The 20,238-nt window shown below is 41.0% G+C and overlaps 1 protein-coding gene across 1 annotated transcript in view; it reads right to left on the reverse strand.

Moving 5' to 3' along the window:
* LOC133497966 (CUB and sushi domain-containing protein 1-like) overlaps positions 1-20,238 on the reverse strand; it is a 521,981-nt gene that overhangs the window by 292,561 nt on the left and 209,182 nt on the right. The window contains exon 4 of the mRNA XM_061814268.1: positions 12,084-12,196. Coding sequence (XP_061670252.1) covers positions 12,084-12,196 — 113 coding nt within the window. The remainder of the gene's footprint in view (positions 1-12,083; positions 12,197-20,238) is intronic.

Here is a 20,238-nt window from a genome sequence, read left to right on the forward strand (position 1 = left end):
AGAAGAGCAGAAAGCTGTTTTACAGTGGCTGCAAGGACTGGACCCCATTAGTTTCACTTCCTGTAGCTTTTGTAGCAACACAGTATTTTTGACAACTGTATGATAGATAACTTTACACACCAGAGAACAAGCTACAGTGAGGCAAAAAGTATTTCGGCAGCCTCCAATTGTACAGGTTCTTGGACTTGAAAAGATGAGAAAGGCTTGTAATCTTCATCAGACGTATAACTCACCCATGAGCGACAATTGATTGCTGACTAAATACATTTTGCCTCACTGTAAATGTACTTTAGTGGAAGTACAGTAGATGGGCAAAAATAATACATTTAGGGTCAGGGGATTTAATGCCTTTTTGGAAATATCGTAAATAAATGACTAATCTGCAAAGAAAAAATATTGCATGCGGTATTAAACACCTAAGTTGAATAGAAAATACAAACAAGTATGCAAACATATAGGAGAAAACTAGCATCAAACCAAAAGCTCATTTTACAAAGCAAATCCTCAAGATAATTATTTTTTTTTTTTATCATCCATCAACCAACATTCTCAAAGATGCACATTAAATGAACTTACAGCCATTGTTTTTTGAAGGATGAGGAAAGACTCCAGAACACAGCAACTCACACTAAATTACTTCCTGTATTTGTTCTTCTTTTTTGGTCAAATATATACAGTGTCAAACAAAATAGCAAAAGCGCCACCACCAAGTGGTCACAAATAGAATTACACAATAAATACATACAAATTGGGGTTCCAAGTCATGTCCCATTGAGGGGCCTCAACAGAAGATGAAATTGAAGGAAGAGGGGAAATGGTGAAAAAAAAAAACGCTTTAAAAGGCAAAAAGACAGTATTTGGAGTAATTTTTTTGCATCCCACACACACAGAAACACACACATAGAGAGATATCAAAACAGTGAGATGCTGCTCCAAAATTAAGGATGATTTGTAGTTAATAAGTCTGACTAATTCAGACAGCTTTCTTCAATGCAAAATGAGAATTATGAAATGTCCTTTACGGTAATGTATATTAAGACACATTTACCCATACAATTAACTCTTGAATTGCAATTAAATATGCTAAGAGTCATTATTTTGGAATTGCCAATTGTTCTTCCTCATGCTGTTCGTTGGGCCTATTTTTAGCACATCTGCCTCAATTCTGAGGTTTCAGGTTGAAACATTGGCTCTCTGTCAAGTTGCTATGTTCTCTCCAGTTACTTTGACCCCCTACCACATTTAAAAAATATACTTTAGGTTAATAGAAGACCACAAACTGTCCATAGGTGTTGGTGTGAATGATTGTCTGTATGAGCCCCGCGACTGACCGGCAGCCAGTCCAGGTCGTACTTTGGCTCTCGCCCAAAGTCAGCTGGGACAGACTCCATGGCAGAGGAGGAGAAGAGGACGGGGGTGATAAGTTGTGACCTATATAAAACTATTCTGGTCCATTTAGGAATCTGCAGAGATCCGTCCTGTGTGAAAACAGCTCTGAAATGACCAGCAGCACAAAAAATGTTGCAAGTTCCACAATATCTCTTCAGTGCGGGACAGTCCTGGCACTGCTGTTGCACTTCTACGGAGCGGCACTTAAGAAATGCTCAGGGGAAGTCCTGGCACTGGTCCTTGTTGCTAAGCGACAATTTGAAACTCATTTTTGAAGAGAACCAATCTTTTTACTGAAAGTATGAATATTTATACGTTTTAGCATTTGGCAATGTGGGGGCAAAACAGGCATTTAAGCTTTCAGCCTGAACTTGAAAAATAGTGGAGAGACACATGAGGCGAGATATGGTTACATCTCATTAAATTAGAACAGTGTCAAAAGTTTGATTTAGTTGGGTACAGTAAATCACTTAAAAAAAGTCAAACTCATTAAACACACACTACACACAGTCAGAGTGAAATCTTTTATGATTTATTTTTAATACACATTTTATGACTAATTTGATCATTAGAACTTAGGGTTAGGGTCATACAAAGGAATTTCCCCACCCAGGAATACAAACACCTTCTACTGCAGGTGTGCAAAGAACATCTATGCATTTTCTTAGCTTATCCTCACAAGGGTCGCAGGGAGTGCTGGAGGCTATCCCAGCTGTCAACGGGCATGGGGCGGGGTACACTCTCAACTGGTTGCCAGCCAATCGCAGGGCACATGGAGCCATATAGTCGCCCTCACAATCACACCTTGGGGCAATTTAGAGTGTCCAATTAATGTTGCATGTTTTGGGGATGTGGGAGGAAATCGGAGTGCCCGGAGGAAACCCACGCAGGCACGGGGAGAACATGCAAACTCCACACAGGCCGGTCTTCAGGACTGTGGGGCCAACGCTTTCCAGCTGAGTTCCACCGTGCCGCCATTGTGCAAAAAACAGTTTTACACAATTAATTTATAATTCCTATGTAACATGCTGCCTATTTTTTGTCTTCTGTATGATGTCACATCTCTGTTGGGCCAATTGTGCACAACTCGTGCACTCACTGTAATAGCCTGACCACTCTGCTTTCCTTGTACATCCGATGATGACCAATACTGACCCCTCATGTACTTGTGAGGGTTATCTGCACCATTTGCACAATTGACACTGTTCCATATTATCGCACTACCACTCACTTTACACTGCTTACATTTCTTGAAGTTTCTGCACCATTTGCACAATGGTCACTGGTCTATTTGTCATTTCTAACTGCTCTAAATTGTTAGACTGCATCATTGGACAATTGTAAAAAAAATATCTCCGTTGCCAAATTACGGGTAAACTTTTATTGCTCAGTGACTCTGTGCTCTTTTTTTATGTCTCGAAAATATTTTCTGTCAAATGGCTGTCTGTTGTCATGAGCCAACGATGCAGGGCTGGACGCAAATGGAGGACTCTGAGATGTGGGCATGATGTTAGGCGTGGTCTGATGATTAGGAGACAAACTGGGAAACATGAACTAGGACTTGACGATGACTATGAAACATAAACTAAGACAGGACTAAACTGTGGTGGCACAGAAACACTGTAACGAGGATAGCTCAACACTACACTATTCTTAGTGGTGGAGATTCCTACTGTCACTGAATGCAACTCGCTAACTCAGGGCAACGAACTGGCCAATGCCAGTGACAAAACTCCAACTTAAATACTTGGTCTAATCACAGTGCCCCATGCGAAACAGCTGTGACTGTTGACAGGTGTCAGAGATGAGACCGCCCAAAGCGGTGGCAAGGCCGCGCCCCTCTTAGCCGTGGTCCATTCTTGCTCATGAAATCTGTTGTCTTACCACAGCACCTCCAAATACTGGAGACAAATTCCTTCCGTTTTTGACATACTTTGGAAATAAAAATGATTCTGATCATGAATTATCTTTCTATTTTCTTCAGATTTTTGTCTCTTTTCATTTTTCCCCCTCTTTTTTAATTCTTTTGGGGTTTTGTTCTTTTTGGGGGGAATCAACACTGAAAAGCCTTCTTGGTCCTTATAACTGCTTACCGAATAGTTAAATAAAATAAAATAAAATAAAATAAAATAAAATAAAATGAACATTAATTGGACACTCTAAATCTAACCCCCTAGGTGTGATTGTAGCTGTTTGCCCTGCGATTGGCTGGCAACCACTTCAGAGTGTACCCCACCTCCTGCCCGTTGACAGCTGGGATAGGCTCCAGCACTCACCGCGACCTTTGTGAGGATCAAGCAGCAAAATAAAATGGATGGATAGAAAATAAAATCAGAGAAATAAATAAGGTTCTGATTGTGAAAAGTATCTTTATAAGTGTTTAATAAATTCATGCAGTTTAATGTATGAGTACTGAAATAAATTGACGTTTGTATCGTATTCAAAACTATTGAGATGTAGCTGCGTATGAATATTACAAATATACACTTTGACCCTCATTAACTTCAATTTATTTTTTCATTTCCAAGCCTTCTTTTGTAAAAGAAAGAGTTGATGAGCTGAGGGAGATGGGAGGAATGCACATGGCACAAATCCCTTTTGGAACTTTTGTATCGATTACATCAGGATACAAAATTGCTGTTACTTTTAAGTTTTGGCGTTAATAATGACGGTGATGTTCATAGCATTTCCCCCTTCAGATCTGTTAATATTGAGTTTGATCCCGGATGTCTGATTACAGACAAACACAGTGAGGCGCCTCTTTGCGTCTCCGTGCTTCCCTCGTGTTCCCAGTCATCTCCCTTTGAATTTTAAATGTCTCCATTCACACCTTTTCTCCCGCTGCTCTCTTCTGGCTTTGGGGCCAAATTAATTGATGATTATCTTGTCTTTGCAGGGCTTGCTTTGGAAACTGGGGTTTTTTTTTTTTATTTTATTTTTTTAAATCAGCGAGGGGATTGCTTTCCATTACTTACAGGACGGCTTCATTTAAAGCACTCATCCTTGCTCTGTACCCCTTTTTTTCCCAGACTATGTACCTCTTTTAGGCTTCATGAATTAGCAGTGTGTGGGCACACTCCTAATTCAGTTTGGTCTCCTTTCATAAAATTGTGGCCTTGTTGACCTAGAGCAGAAATGTTAAACAAGAAAGGCACTCAGTTGAGTTGAAAAAAAATTGGGACTGGAATAGCGATGCGAAAAATTACTGTCAAAAAAATTTCAAGAAATATTTGTACTGACATTAGGAAGACACCTGTAGCATGCAGTGATGCACCACGAGATTTTAATTTTCATCTTCCTATCTTCTTAACTGTAGTGTGTTTCAAAAGTAGACCAACATGACACCAACATTAGAGGTTAGCGCTACATTTATTCAGACCCCCGTTGAAAGCATTATTCTGATCACTGCAACATTGGCATTTACATTTCAAGGATTTATTCATTTACTATTATATAGTTGGGTCTCCAGCTCCTAAAACCTACAAAATCAAGAATTCAAAAAATGATAATATTGTTGAGAAATCAGCCCAAATGTTGCTGCCCATAAATGTTTTAAACGGAATGTCACACACTACCCATCTATTAAAAAAGTACCTGCACAGGTTCCCCCAGGTTTCATAAAATTACATCAGTCTTCTCAGTTGGGTTCAATATGGGGAAGACTGAAAATATGACAACAGGTCAGAAGACCGTCACCGTAGAATAGGTAAGCCACAAGAGTTCATAGTGAAGGAGGCTGGGGGTTCACAGATTGCTGTGTCCGTTCATTTCAATGGAAAGTCTAGCGGAAGACAAAATAAGGCAGCAAAAGAGGCAAGTGTGGGCTTCAGCGGATTATCAGAATGGAATGAGGCGGGAATCACAGCTTTAAAAACCACCACATTCCAGCGCATGGGCTACAACTGTTGGGTTCCTGCGTTCAAGCTACTTCTGAGCATGAGCCAAAGTCTGAGCCTACATCTTAACTGGGCCAAGGAGAAGAATGACTGGACTGTTAGCCAGTGGTCAATTATCCTCTTTTCCGATGAAAGTAAAGTGTGCCATTCATTTGGGAATCAATGTCTAAGGGTTTGGAGAGAGATAGGTGAAAAACAGGACCCAATCTGCTTGAAGTCCAGTGTGAAATATCCAGTCAGTCAGGCTTTGGAGTGCAATGTCCATTGCAGATGTTGCTAAATTCTGTTTTCTTAAATCCAAAATCACCACCAGTCAGAATTTTTTACAGGACTTCGTGAATCCTTTTGCTGAGGGTCTGTATCCAGATGCAAATTTCATCTTCCAGCAAGACCTGGCCCCTGCCCTAACAACCAGATGCACCAAAACCGGGTTGAATGTCCAGGCCATCACAGTGCTTGACTGAACCAGCTAACTCCCTGGATCTAAACCCCATCAAGAATCTATGGAGTATTTTCAAGAAGAAAATGAGGGTCACAAGACCCAAAAAACAAACAAACAAAAAACTGAAGGCAAGCATCAAGGAAATCTAGGCTCCCATAACTCCCACACAATGTCACAGATTGATTGCATCAATCCCACTGAGCATCCATCCATCCATCCATCATCCATCCATCCATCCATCCATCCATCCATCCATCCATCCATCCATCCATCCATCCATCCATCCATCCATCCATCCATCAATCCATTTTCTGAGCCACAAATCCTCACGAGGGTTGCGGGAGTGCTGGAGCCTATCTCAGCCGTCATCGGGCAGGGTGCAGGGTACACCCTCAACTGGTTGCCAGCCAATCACAGAGCCACATCCAGGCAGCGATTTCCAAAGTGATTGCCAACCAAGTATTGACTATTAACATATCGTTTAGAAAGTACAATTTTTTTCAATAATTCACTGCGACCTTAATTTATTCCTTTTCTCTCTTAAAAAAAGAGGATTAAATGGTGATTTCTTCACAGTATTCTCATTTTTTATTCCTGATTTTGTGGGTTTTATGAGCAAAAAGACAAAATTATGTAAAAAATGCCACATGCCGCCTGCTACTTTTATTTATCCATTATTGCGTGCACGTCTATTTTTAGACATTCATCTTCGACTTCCGCATTGGGTGTCATTGGCCCAATCCAACTTGATCACAAGTGTTATTTAACTCCAATCCACCAATCTGACAGCACACAAAACCTTCGCAAGATAACTCTTTTGGGAAAATGAAAAAACAGCCGTGCAATTGTTTACTTCAGACTTTGAATAACAACAGCTTTATGATGCAGATGGTGATTATGATGACGGAGTCTTGCTTCTGCCCAAACGTGGCTATTTCAGCATATTTCTAAAAGCCACTTTATACTCCCACGGCCCCGGTGCATCCCGTGACCTACGAATTGCCCCGCGCGGTACCTCTGCTTAGCTTGTGCGTAGCGGCCCGCGTATACGTCCAAAAAAAGTTGTTGTGCAGGGAAAGCCAAGGTCATCTCTCGTGATTGGCCCGATTTATTCAGATGGTGTGATGACGTACGCATCCGGGCTCCACACACCTCCCACGTCGCCGCCTTGTTGATTGATTTTGCTGCATATCTGGTCATTTAGGTTCATTTATTCAAGTAGACACACTTCCACAGTCAGTCATTGTTGTTGCTTCCTTCTTTCCTACGGAAAGTAAAATAAAAACATCTACAAGAAATGACCATAATGGTCCGAGGAAACCCCACCCTGTGGCGTCAGAGCCAATAGCAGCCGTAGAGACACCTCTGACTTGGAGAAGAACTGCAGTACATTTTCAAAACTGAGCGCATGGATTGCGCTCGAGTAAAAAGGCAAACTACAGGCAGGAGAGACGCAGGGATGTCAGCGGGGTCACTGCACGTGCAAGTATAAAGAAGCCGTAGTTTGGGAAAACACCTTGTAGTTAGTTGCAGGTGTTTCTATTGTTGTCTTGGAAGTGCATATGGAATCTTTAGCCTTATTTTATGGTCACTGTTAGACTTCAATCTTTCTCTCACACAGACACACCCATCCACACACATCTTTGCAGCCATATTGAAAAATTTAAAGTAGTAGCAATTTTTTCATTTTAATTGATGGTGATCCTGCCCATGTGTGTCAGCCAGCTGCATGTCTACTGTGTGTTTGTTTTCTATGAGTGGCCGCTAGAGACATCATTTAGGATTACCTCTATGAGTTGTTTTCACTCATGTCACATTTTTTGCTGAATTACCCACACACCACTGCACGCCGCCATTTAACCTCGCTACCTAACGCGTACAAGTGTGGAAGTCTCTGGAATGCTCTCGGTTACTGTTTGTGTTTTTGTGTTTCACGGGCCTTTCGGGACTCAAGAACACAAGAGATGACTTGCTAAGCATCAGAGAGCCTTCTACTGACTTTTCTTCTGACTTTTTTTCGACAACTCTCGCCAATTCGCTTGGCTTTGTGGACGATCGCCCAACGCTCCTATCCCGCTGCCCGGTCTCAACCTCCATCGTGCTGATGTGTCGCTGAGCTAAGCTAACAAGCTTAATCGATACTCATTTTAGAAGGCCAACATTACAGTTAACATCCTTTTTTGTTCGTCACTTGAAAGATTCAAAAATTTTGTGAAATACTTGATTTATTCTTTTGTCTTTCTGCCTTTGTCATCAAATTTTAAACAAATTATAAACATTTCGCTTTGATTGTGGTGAATGAATATATACAGGTTTTACTTTTTGGAAAAAAAAATGGAATAAATGGAGTTTGCCTCGATATTAAAAAAATTATATTCCACTGCCTTTCATTTTCCGTGTTAGTATACAGATATGTGCTCCTCCTTCGTGATTTCGGTCACATAGAGTAAATGATCAATACTGCGCCTTTGTTACCCAGTCCTGAGTCCTATGATGTGTGTATGCCAGGTAGCCTAATAGTCAGTATGGGCTTGATGTGCTGTCGGTCACGTCTTCAATACATGCAGTTAGAAAGATAATCTCGTCCACCTTGCCTATGTATGAGTATCGGAGCTCAGGGATCGAAAATGGCCGCCATTCGAGGCAGCACAACGGGTGACGTCACGTGAAAACAACCCATTGAAACAGTCTCACGCCCAGTACAGTTTTTTTTTTTTCCTCCTATAAATACTTGTTAAACGCTTTGATACACAATACTTAAAAACTCATACAAGTGAATTTCCTTTGCATACTACTGAAATGCTCTTCAACACTACAGAGACCCTCTCAGGGAGACTATTGAAATGCCCTCATACGCAAAATCTGACACACACACTGGTGAGGACATGCAGGCTACATAATTTACATCACTCCACCATTTCCCTCCGGACACATTACGGAGCACATTGTGACCCGGCTTTCGTAACGAGAGCATGTGCACTAAATATATTCTTAGTATGTGTGCAAAGACATACTATGCACATATAAATGGAAATATAGGTCGTTCAGTAGTGTGTATAAAGTATATCAACAAAACCATTTTCAATCGTGTTCCTTATGAGCATTTGAGTAATGCGGATGACAAAAGCAATTCAGTCATTTATATGACAGTGTTTTAGTATTATTTATGGGAGTCTTTCACAAGTGTGTAATGAGTGATCTGAAGAGTGGACCCCCACACACTCGGATGGACCTATCCATAGATTTTCTTTCCTCCATCCATTTTCTTTGCCGCTTAACCTCACCATGGGCGCGGGGAGTGCTGGAGCCTATCTGAGCTGTCAACGGGCAGGACGCAGGGTACACCCTGAACTGGTTACCAGCCAATCGCAGGGATTTTCTTTCAAATTTCTTCCCTTTTCTGCCATTCTTTTCCATTTTTTTTCATGGGGGAACAAACCCTGAAAATTATTTCTGTTCTCCTATCCCTGTTTATTGAAGAATAGTAAGATTAGGACCACTGTATCATGTACGAGACCATTTCAGTCGTGTGAATGACAGTATTTCAATTGTAAAGGTGGTGGTAGTCTTGAATTACCAGCCTACAGAGCGCACCTAGTTATAAGACTCCGTGCACAGAAAGAGTTTAACGCTAACGCTAGCGCCGCATCACCGGATAAACCGCAGGGTCGAAAGCGTGTGAAAAAAGTAGCGGCTTGTAGGTCGGAAATTACGATATGTATTTAACAGTTTAGCTTCCCTCATCTCACCTTCTTTTTGAGTAGATGTACCTGTTTAATTGCACCGTACTAACGACCAAGACTGGTTCCAGGGAACACGTCCTGTACAAGAAATCTAGGCTGAGTTTGGATTGACCAACTACACTGACTAACTAGATACACGGACATTCACACTGAGTAAGTATGCCTATATGGTCATTTTATTTTGTCCTTGATCTTTGGATCTCATGGTTCACTGATGAATGTGTGTATGTGTGTGAGAGAGAGACTTTGCGTTTGTATGTCTCCTAAAGGTCAGACCCAGCCTTTGAGTGCCAATAGGCACACCAACATCTAACAGTGTTGCTGCTTGCATAGAGAAAGAGGTCAACACAGAACAAGCACTCGCAGTAGCTGATGTATATACCTCAGTGCAGAAATGAGGAGTACACATGAGTACATTAAAAGATAGCCTTGCATTTACACTGTGTAAACACTCATCCAAGCTCCAACTGATGCTGGGGAGGACCAAGACATCAGCAGCGAGCTGTGAGTCGCCCACACAGAAACCATTAACAAGGGCGGCTTTTCTCATAAATCACCAACAGAGCCCGGGCTCACTTGCATCTCCACCTGGGAAAAATATCGCCTATTCAACACACAAGACGCTGCCCTCTGATTTGTCTGTTCTGAAGACTGAGACTAATGCCATATGCAGTTTAGCTGCTGTATTTCTCGTCCTTTTTCCCCAGGAAATCACGGGAGGATGTCCACTAATTTACAGTCGTGTTGAACTTCAAAATATTGTGGGGGTAGAAAGGTTGCCAGCTGGGTACCTGGTGATCCTAGTACAGTAATAAGCTGCGAGGTGGGTAGTCACTGCTAGGCATATGGCATGGCATGGAGGGGGGCACCCACCATACACTGGGCACACTGCCTGGCTCATTATCCTTTCCCATCAAGTCTCATTTTGTTGCTTGTTGTGTCACTTTCTCACAGGGTGTAGCACTGCTTTTCCCAGTCCACATATCGATTTAAAAAAAAACCTAGGTCATTTTATTCTTGTACTGTTGTGATATTGTTATCTGTCGTTTTTACTCTCCTTTGCTCACACCTTGTTCTGTCTGACCACATTTCTAATAAACATTCATGTCAATACAAATAAGAACTAAGGGAGCATATTAAACTCTCCTGTAGCACAGTAAAACCGTTCTGGCATAAAAAGGCATGCAGATCTACCATACTGCACGATCTGGCAGATGAACAGTACAAGTAAAAATAAATTATATACATATATATATATATATATGTATATACACTGTATTGAAATATTACCAACCTCTCAAACTATCTGATGATGTGGTGCAGTTAAACACCACAATAATAAACCTCTCATTGGGAAGCTAAACTCTACATTATTATCATCATAAACCATAATAACAAGAAGGTGATTTTTGTCATGTTGTGCCTTGCAGTTCCGTTAATGAAGCCTGGAGGGCACTTCTGCGTAGTCTCTCTCTCTCTCTCTCTCTCTCTCTCTCTCTCTCTCTCTCTCTCTCTCTCTCTCTCTCTCTTTCTCTCTCTCTCTCTTCCATTCCCCCTGTTTCCACCACCTATTTCCAATCCACCTCATCACAACTGGTGTATGTATACAAGCATGTCTGTTTTCAGAAATCCTTCCCAAAGTATTGCAGGCTCTCCTTGCGGTAATTCCTCATTATTTTGTTAACTCGTCTCTCCGTTCCCCATGTTCTGGATCCACATTATTCCTGCCACCTGTCCACGCCGCGGCCTGGCAATCCATCCAACACCAACTTCCTCACCGTTCTTAAATAAACAGTTTATCATATTATTATCTGCCTCTGCCTGCTCTTGGGTCCAGCTCTTCTCAATCCATGACTTTTTCTTCAGAAAAGGGAGCATGTGAAGGAGATTAACTAAAGTGAAGAAAAAGGCGATGACTTTCAACCACAGTGGCTGGGTGGACTAGACTGGCTCTGAATACCAGAGACAATCCCTTGCTGTGTGGTACCATATTTGTTCAAAAAAAATTATTCTGATTGTGGCTGGAATGGTTAAAATAGCATTTGTGAATGTTTTGAGTTATGTGCATGGTCACAAAACAAATTAAACTCATAGTGTGGCGCAGCAATGGTCGTTCTCAGAGAAAGCTCTGTGTGCTGCCTAAAAGAAACCAGTGGCTTCTTTTCATTTTTTACAGTACGTATGTCAATTATGCCATTGGCTGTAACAACCAGTCATCCCTCACATTGCAAAATGCCACAAACTGAACAGCTGGATGTTATACTTTCAATCTGCATTGGATTTGTTGTGCACAGTTGCGCACACGTGCAGTTTAGAGGGAACATTAGCTGACGTCTTTTTTTTTTTCGGCACCCTGTCCTGTAATCAACCACGACTGCCTCGGTTGATCGCGATCGACGCATTGAGCACCCCTGCTGTAGGCACCACAGTATACCATGCAAGTGTACCTAATTCTATGGCCACTGTGGCCACAACATTTATGGTATTATTTGCAAGGGACAATGGAGTACAGTATTCAATAAGATGAAAAAAAAAAAGTCAACCCAGTTGGATCAATTACTGGGTGATCGAACAACCTGACCACCCTCACGTGCAGTTCAAACATGATCTTACCTTCGTAGACAGCTTTGAAGCCCTGTGCACTGACGGCAAAATCGGTGGTAAACCACAAGGCCAATATAGAGCCAGTGCTGACAATAGGAGAAGGCAGCATGAACCCCGACAACCTACAAAACACAAGGGGGAAATGTTGAAAATTATTTTCAACACAGCAGAATCGCGGTGTAAAATACAATTTGAAAAGAATGAAGTGCAATATAAACTATTTAGTCTTGGCATCCAAACCATTATGCATGGAATTTTGCATTGGAAAGCATTCAAAGGAAGCAGCAAGGTTAGATAACAGAAGGAAATAACGCAATATGTATATGTACAAAGTGCATTGAAATTGGAGTGAAGGGATCTTCAAATAACCTTGGTTGCATGACTTAAATTACCGGATAAATTATGTACACTTGCCTTGCATTATCAAGTAATAAGTACAAAATGGCTATCATGACAAAGCAAATAAAAGGTCACTTTTTATAGGTTCATATTCATTTGTTTGATTGATAAGTCATACCGTGTACTTATCAAGAAGCTCTGCACTTTTAAATGAAATAACTTGTTGGGTAAAAGGTGGTGGCGCATAAGCACCTGCAAATCTGAGGAACGGTGCCCAGATGTAGTTCACTTCAAGTATTTGGAAGTTAAATGACCTCTGTTGATTGACAGTAAGTTGCAATCATTGCTACTATCTTGTAAGTAGAAACTGTACGACTGACAATGAAAACATAATTGATTGAAATCGGTTTCGCTTAAAACATGAGTGTAACCATTTAGAAGGAGGTGGGAATAAGTCTGCTAATCATACATCCATTGGAAGGATACACTCTGCATGATTATGACTAAATATTCTGAAATAGACATAGTAAGCTAAATAAACTTTTCAGAACGCATTTAAACGTCGAAAGAAACAGATTTGATTTGTGCTTGTTACAGTCAGTAAGTAAAACAGTGACGGGAGCGCATTGAAACTGCAATTACAGTCGTGGCTTGATTTTTAAGTTCATAAACACGCTTATAACTGCGATACAAATGTATTACATGTATTTTTTTTTTACAATGAAATGAATGGAGATACCATAAATTCATTCCAGGCTCCCCACCCCTCAAAATAAATACATAAATAATTCAAATCTTGAAAAACAAATCAGGAAAATGTCAGTCTATTCAATTATTATGTAGTTCCTGCTGATTTTGTCATGGGGATATGACCTAGCCACTGCCCTGGGCGGCGCTTCCTTTGAGGGGCGTAGCTAGGCTACTGCACTGGGCGGTGCCACCACTGACAACTGTCCTTGCTGTGTATATTTCGGGACACTGATCTACCAAGTACTTAAGTGGTAAATATGTCATTGGCATTTGCCACTTCGTTGCGCATGCTTCACTGCATCCTGGGATACTCAAGTACTGCGCGTAAGTTAGTGTAGAGCAATCCTTTGTCACAGCAAGTCTGTGCCCTCTTAGTTTGATCACGTCTTGTCATGGTTTTTAGTTTGCCTCATAGTCATCGGACCTCGTTTCATGTTTTTGGACCTTGCCTCTCGCCTCGCATTTTTGTGCCTCTGCCTTCCAAGCTTTGCCTCGTACTTCGGATCTTGTTTCAGGATTATCGGATTTTGACTTTCTGCCACGTGTTTTTGTGCTTCCACCTTTTAGGACTGCTTAGCTGTGTACAACCTCTGTGGAAGTAAATATGTGCCACCAGGATTTGAATTATAAATGCCACAGAAAACAGGATTCGAATTTGAAATGTAAACTGATCACATTTTCAACAGTTGTATTTCAGCGTAACTTTTCAATATTAACAATTCAACTGGCTACAATTCGCTGTCTAGTCACAAGTGACGTCCCAAACTAAGAAAGCGTAACTGGATTGGCTGGCTGTTAGGTTCTAACCGAAAGTAACCCTGCCAGGTGGCACAGACGGTGAATTTCAGACAGCGAATTGTAGCCAGTTGAATTGTTAACATTGAAAAGTTACACTGCGATACAATTATTGAAAATGTGATCTCGATACATTTCAAATTCAAATACTGTTTTCTCTGGCATTTCAAATTCAAATCCTGGTGGCACATATTTACTTCCATAGACCTCTTCCTGAAATAAAACCATTCTTGAGATCATCTCCTTGCCTCGGAGTCCTGCATTTGGGTCTGACCCCATGCTGCTGGCTTATGAAAGCTTTACTAATATTAGTCGTTTTTCACAAGGAATAAAAATATATGTACTGTATATATGCTGTCATATCATATGTCGACGTGTTGCGGCACCATTTGTGTTCAAATAGCCATTGTGTAAACGATTATAGCACCGTGACATTGATGCTATTGGGTAGCCCTGTCTATGGTATTGTTACCATTAAATTAGCAAATTGTCCTAAGTTACTGTATAGTTATCTTTTGAATACACAACATGTAATTCTTTGTTTCACGTTTAACTAAATTCAACTGCTGCTTGTTCTAAAGTGAGTTGAGTTTGCTAAATTCTTTCCCATTTTATCCTGTCCAAAACAACAGGTGAATCTTTACCTATTTGCATGTAACTCATTTGTACTTTACGCCAATTCCAGTGTGTTTGTATCAATGAGGGCCAACGGCAAATAAAATGCAGGAAAGGAACAATGCATATTATTTCATCTTACACTTTTTTAAAAGACCAAAAATGAAAAATATAAAGGGAAATTAGAATCTTAACAAAAACCCATACAATTTAAACGTTAACATAATAAAAGCTGTGACAATAGAGAAATCATCAAACAGTATGAATTGATGGGTGACAAAGGAAACCTCTAAAAAAAACAAAGTACATAAGGTGACAAAGACGAGTCTAAGTCATCAATCAAGAAGTAATAGAGAAAAAGAGTGGGGGGGGGTATATTTGGCCTCAAAGCAAGGACAAAAGGGTCAGAGAAAGAAAGAGCTCATGGAAAAGAACAAACAAAAAGACAAATTGAAAGAGAGCTAAGGGGAAAACTGACAAAGGGCAGGACGAAGGGAAGTGACATACGTGATGAGGCTGGGCAGACACAATGTCTTCAATCATTTTGTTCACTTGTACTTTGTATGCCATCCAATTAATTAATACATAAATTACACTATATGTTTCTAAAAATAAATACAACCATTCCTGGATCCATGTGCATTATAGTTTCAAACTTCAACAAGCAATAAAGTGAAATGTCAAGCAATTGTGAACGTATACCAATCTAGTGTGCAATATTTTCAAGCGCAATAGCCAAAGCCAATCATTTTTTTTTATCTTTTAGTTGTTTTACTTGCAATAATACAACCCAAAGGGGGATGCTATGGCATAACGTAATATTACATTTGCGTTTACTTGGCGGGATTCTCCATTTATCTTAATTAAACTAATTAAGACAATAATTTCAAAAAATAGTTGTCAACCTAGTACAAGGTCCAATTCCAGCGGGCATTTTTTGTCTCCTGTCCAAAGTTATTGTAAGAATTATTTTTAACTCTTAAATTATTGCCACTTAATTATTCATTACAGCAGAAGAGTAAGTCCCCTCACAACTTGTGAGGATAAACGGCAAAGAAAATGGATGGATGGACTCCTTCCATTAAAGAACAAGAGAAAGCTCCTGTACAATTTAAACAAGTTATTTTTCACATTGGGATAAATGGGGAAAAAAAATATCAGAAAAAATAACATCAAACATGAATTTATGTAATACCATGTTTCTGTTGTTTTCATGGATTAAATGGGATTGGGTTTGCTTCAATTGGTTGCGTGATGTTGTATACTTTTGGAGCCTGCGCTGAAATTCTGTGAGCTTTTATTTTTCAAAATGAAAAAGGAAACTAGGGACAGGAGTTGTTTACGGACAGGAATGCTTTTTTTGCACGTTAAGCCAAAAAGAAGCAGAAATTGGTTTTAATCCCAGATACACTACAGTGCCAAAAGTATTCAAGGCTCACCTACCTTGACTGCCTTGATTTTTATGATTTTATGTGATACCCATTCTAAATCCATCTGGTTTACTATGATGCTGGTCTACCCTGTGCAGCTACAACAGCTTTAACTCTTGTGGGAAGATCTTTCAATGAGGTTTTTTTTTTTTTGTTTTTTTTTTTTTTTGGGGGGGGGGGTTATGTGATTTTTTCCCCCCCTTTATTCCAGTATCATATTTATGAGATCCCACACTAATACACAACTAAAGTTGTATAGAGTGTTTCATGTGGATGAACTTCACATCCCTCTACAACCCTATAGAACACTTTTGGAAGATGGAAGAATGGAAACTGAGAGCCAGGCCTTCTTGTTCAACATTAGCATGTAACCTCAATAATCCCCTTCTGGAAAAATAGTCAAAAAAGGCTCTAAACAAATTCGTAAACCATGTGGAAAACCTTCCTAGAGGTCTTTCAATAGCAAATGCACTGAACCTACATGGGACTTTATGTACACCATCACAGTGCCCACAGCACTTTTGACTTTCACCCGTTAAACCTCACATTCAGAAACCGATGGACGGGCGCTGCCATGCAAGGCGATGCCAAGCCCTCTGGGAGGATTTAGTCCATCCATCCATTTTCTTAGATGCTTATCCTCATGAGGGTCACTGGAGTGCTGGAGCCTATCCCAGCTGTCAATGGGCAGGAGGCAGGGTACACCCTGAACTGGTTGCCAGCCAATCGCAGGGCACTTCGAGACAAACAGCCACACTCACAATCACACCTCGGGGCAATTTAGAGAGTCCAATTAATGTTGCATGTTTTTGGGATGTGGGAGGAAACCGGAGTGCCAGGAGAAAACCCACGCAGGCTGGTCCAGGATTGCACCCGGGACCTCAGAACTGTGGGCCAACGTTTTCCAGCTGAGTGCTGCCTTCGGATTTAGTGTCTTGCTCAAAACATTCTGACATTAGATCCGGGATTTGAACCAGCTATACTTAGGTCTATGGACAACCCACTCACTCCGACTGATGTCAGACCCTAGGGACTAAGAGTCAAGCCAGGAGAGAGAATACTTTTTACCAATATAATTTATGCACAATCCATACATTCAATCCATTCAACTCTTATCCTGCTCAGAGTTGCGGGGTGCTGGAGTCTATCCCAGCTGACTTCAGGCGAAAAGCCAGATGACACCCTGAACCTGTTGCCAGTCGGTTGCAGGGCACATACAGAAACAGATAACCATTCACTTTCATATTCACACCCTCACTGAGTGGGAAGTGAAGCCATGCTGCCTGGATGCAAGTCAAGCAAATGTACCATTACACCATCGGTGACTACATTCAATGCAGAGCAATGAAATGTGTCTTAAATATTGGCCATGACACACGCACACAATTGTCAGCCGTACAGATGGGCCATCTCGCGCTGTGTCATTTCTCTTTGTCTCACCTTCCAAGTTTGCTGGACTGCACACTGCCTTGTAATCGGGACTACGCATTGATCCTGAAGCTAGTTGACATCCATTGAAAAGCTTGCTTTAAAATATGGGACGGATGAAACCGTCGGTCAGCTGTCCAGTCAGTCATCCAGCTCATGCGATGAGACAGCCGCTCCGTGAGAGTTATCTGTAGCGTGCCTGTGTGCTTTTTGTAGCTGCATCCATCTGTCTTGACTGCCCAACTGCATCTTCTGGTACACCTCCAGCTCTGAGCATCTTCTTTTGCATCAGTGGTTATTTGACACAATTGCTAAGTGTGGTTAGCCCGCTAACAATACCGAAACCTTGAAAATGCATCTCCTCTTCCAATTGTCCGCTGGCGATGCCGCTTTAGAGTACCTCATTGTTGCCCATGAGTGTGCGCACATCACAGAGAGAAGGTGGAAGAGATGTGGGAGGGGGGGGGGGGGCATCTGACCTGCCAACTAGCATGAGACGGAGACTTTGTGCTGGCATGGTTGTTCAAAATTTGGCAGGACTAACACTTCTCTGTGGTTGTATCAAATTTAGAAGACATCTATTTTCAGTATCAAGGGATTTTAACAGGAATAACATGACATATCTTACCAGGACTTTTTAGACAATTCCATTCTTCCAAATTCACAAACATCCTCGCCACGGGTCGGGAAAGCCCTGTTTCGGTTCGGAGTGACCTCTGACCTCATAAAAACATGCCAATATTTTGTTCCAAAGAATATTCTCAGAAAAAAAAAGAGTTTATGTATACAAAAAGTGTTCATCAAAATTCAACTCCCAGATTTTCAGAAGCTCAATGTTTCTTATATATATATATATATATATAAAAGAACGATGTTGCAAATCTTGTTTAAGCAGGATGCAGGATTCACATTTTGAAGTCAATGGTGCTTTAACAGGTGAGGGAGAATAAGTGAGTCGCGGAGTTGAAAAAGACGTGACTAACGCACGAACATGGCCACTGGCGAGCCTTCACCTTTCCACACGATCATTGATTCAAAGTATATTCATAAATTCAGCCGGAACAAAATTGTGTGTCACAAATCCTCTCGTAGAACGGCCAAAAACGTGCAACATTTAACACCAGATTGAGAATATATCAGAATTATGCTAATATTGTATTCTCTTTAGTTAACAAATTCATGTAACAGCACTGAAGACAAGAAAATGTTTGGCACCGGCTGACAAAGGCAGAAATTCAAAATTCTCAATTGGTTAATCAAATTTCAACAATAGATTTTTCAGAAGCTTGATGCTGGCTAAATGGAAAAAAAACAATTTTTTTTACTAATCACTTTATAATTAGAATTTAGTACCATAGCTCCCGGCCTACAGAACGCACCTGGTTATAAGCCTCATCCTGTACATTTGTAAAGGAAACACCATTTGGTACATACATACTTCGCAGCTGTGTAAAAGCTGCAAGTGCGCACATTGAAACCTACATTGAAACAAAGAAAGACTGTACACAGAGAGTTTAAGGCTAACGCTAGCGCCGCGCTACCAGGGCCGGTAAAAAAAAACATACCGGTAAAAATCACTGAGACAAGGCAGTAATATGCTAGTGCATTGCTAACAGGGCTGGACCGGTAAAACTCACTTCCTCAGCACATATATTCCACCGGTCTCACGCTTACCTTTTCAGCTCGAGTGCCCCTTGCGGCCGTTAGAAAAAAATGCACAAATTAGCCGCATCACCGCATAAACCGCAGGGTTGTAAGTGTGTGAAAAAAGTCGCAGCTTATAGGGCAGAAATAATGGTAAGTTTGGCCTGATAAAAAACTGACTGACATTATTGAGACATGTTATGGAAATCAGTTATGCATTGGCGATCCGCTGGACGTGTGTGGAACTCCTCCTCTTCCTCATTGCTCCTCGCCATCACAGTGAATACGTATTGAAGTTATGCAAAACCAGGTAAACTATGAAATATGGTAACACTGGCCGTGATTTGGCTCCTCTAAGCAACCGCACATCACACGTTTGTGATGTCACAGCACGGCACAGCACCTCATCATTCTGCATTACCGCATTTTAGTCATATTTACAGTGTTTTGTGGTTAAACAAAGAGGAATAGCGAGAGGAGGAGGCGCAAAACGGACACGCACACACGCAAATGGGATTAGAGTAATCTAGCAACCAATGTTATTTCAAAACTTGCCTTTAAAGATTGCAGCGGAACAATAAGACATAAAACTTGCAACGATTTTTACATTTGCTCTGAGGGTTTGCACTCCAGGGCCGGACAATTCTTCATGTGAATTCTTCGTAACTTTCAGGAATTGCAGCAGATAGTAAAATACAGTACTGTATTGCAACTCAGTGACTGATATCAACCATGAAAAGCAGCAAAAAAGCTTTCGCAGGCTAAAGTGATCCTCTTACAAGTGTAATCATTTTACACAGGAACGTGCCACGAGGAAACTGCGGTTTAAACGTTCCACCTTAATTCCGAGTTCCTATACAAAATTTCATGACAAATGGAGCCAATGAATCAGTTTTTGTTTTCAATGACACCGCAATGACACTTCCTAATACCAGACAATAAATTTGAGTCCGTCACAAACTGCACTGAGCAAATATAACCTCTCTCTGCTTCAAGTCTTCCAAAGCAATCGGTGCTTTCTTGCCAAGAACGCTTGCAGAGTAGATATATGTCCCGAGGGTCAAAGTGTTTGTTTTAGCGTGTCATTCTGAAAATGTGGTCCATCTTTTATGGTCTATCTAGGGGAACTTGTAGTTTATCAGTGACACGAGACACAGCGAATG

Source organism: Syngnathoides biaculeatus, chromosome 3, assembly GCF_019802595.1.
Source record: "Syngnathoides biaculeatus isolate LvHL_M chromosome 3, ASM1980259v1, whole genome shotgun sequence".
Taxonomy (NCBI): Eukaryota; Metazoa; Chordata; class Actinopteri; order Syngnathiformes; family Syngnathidae; genus Syngnathoides; species Syngnathoides biaculeatus.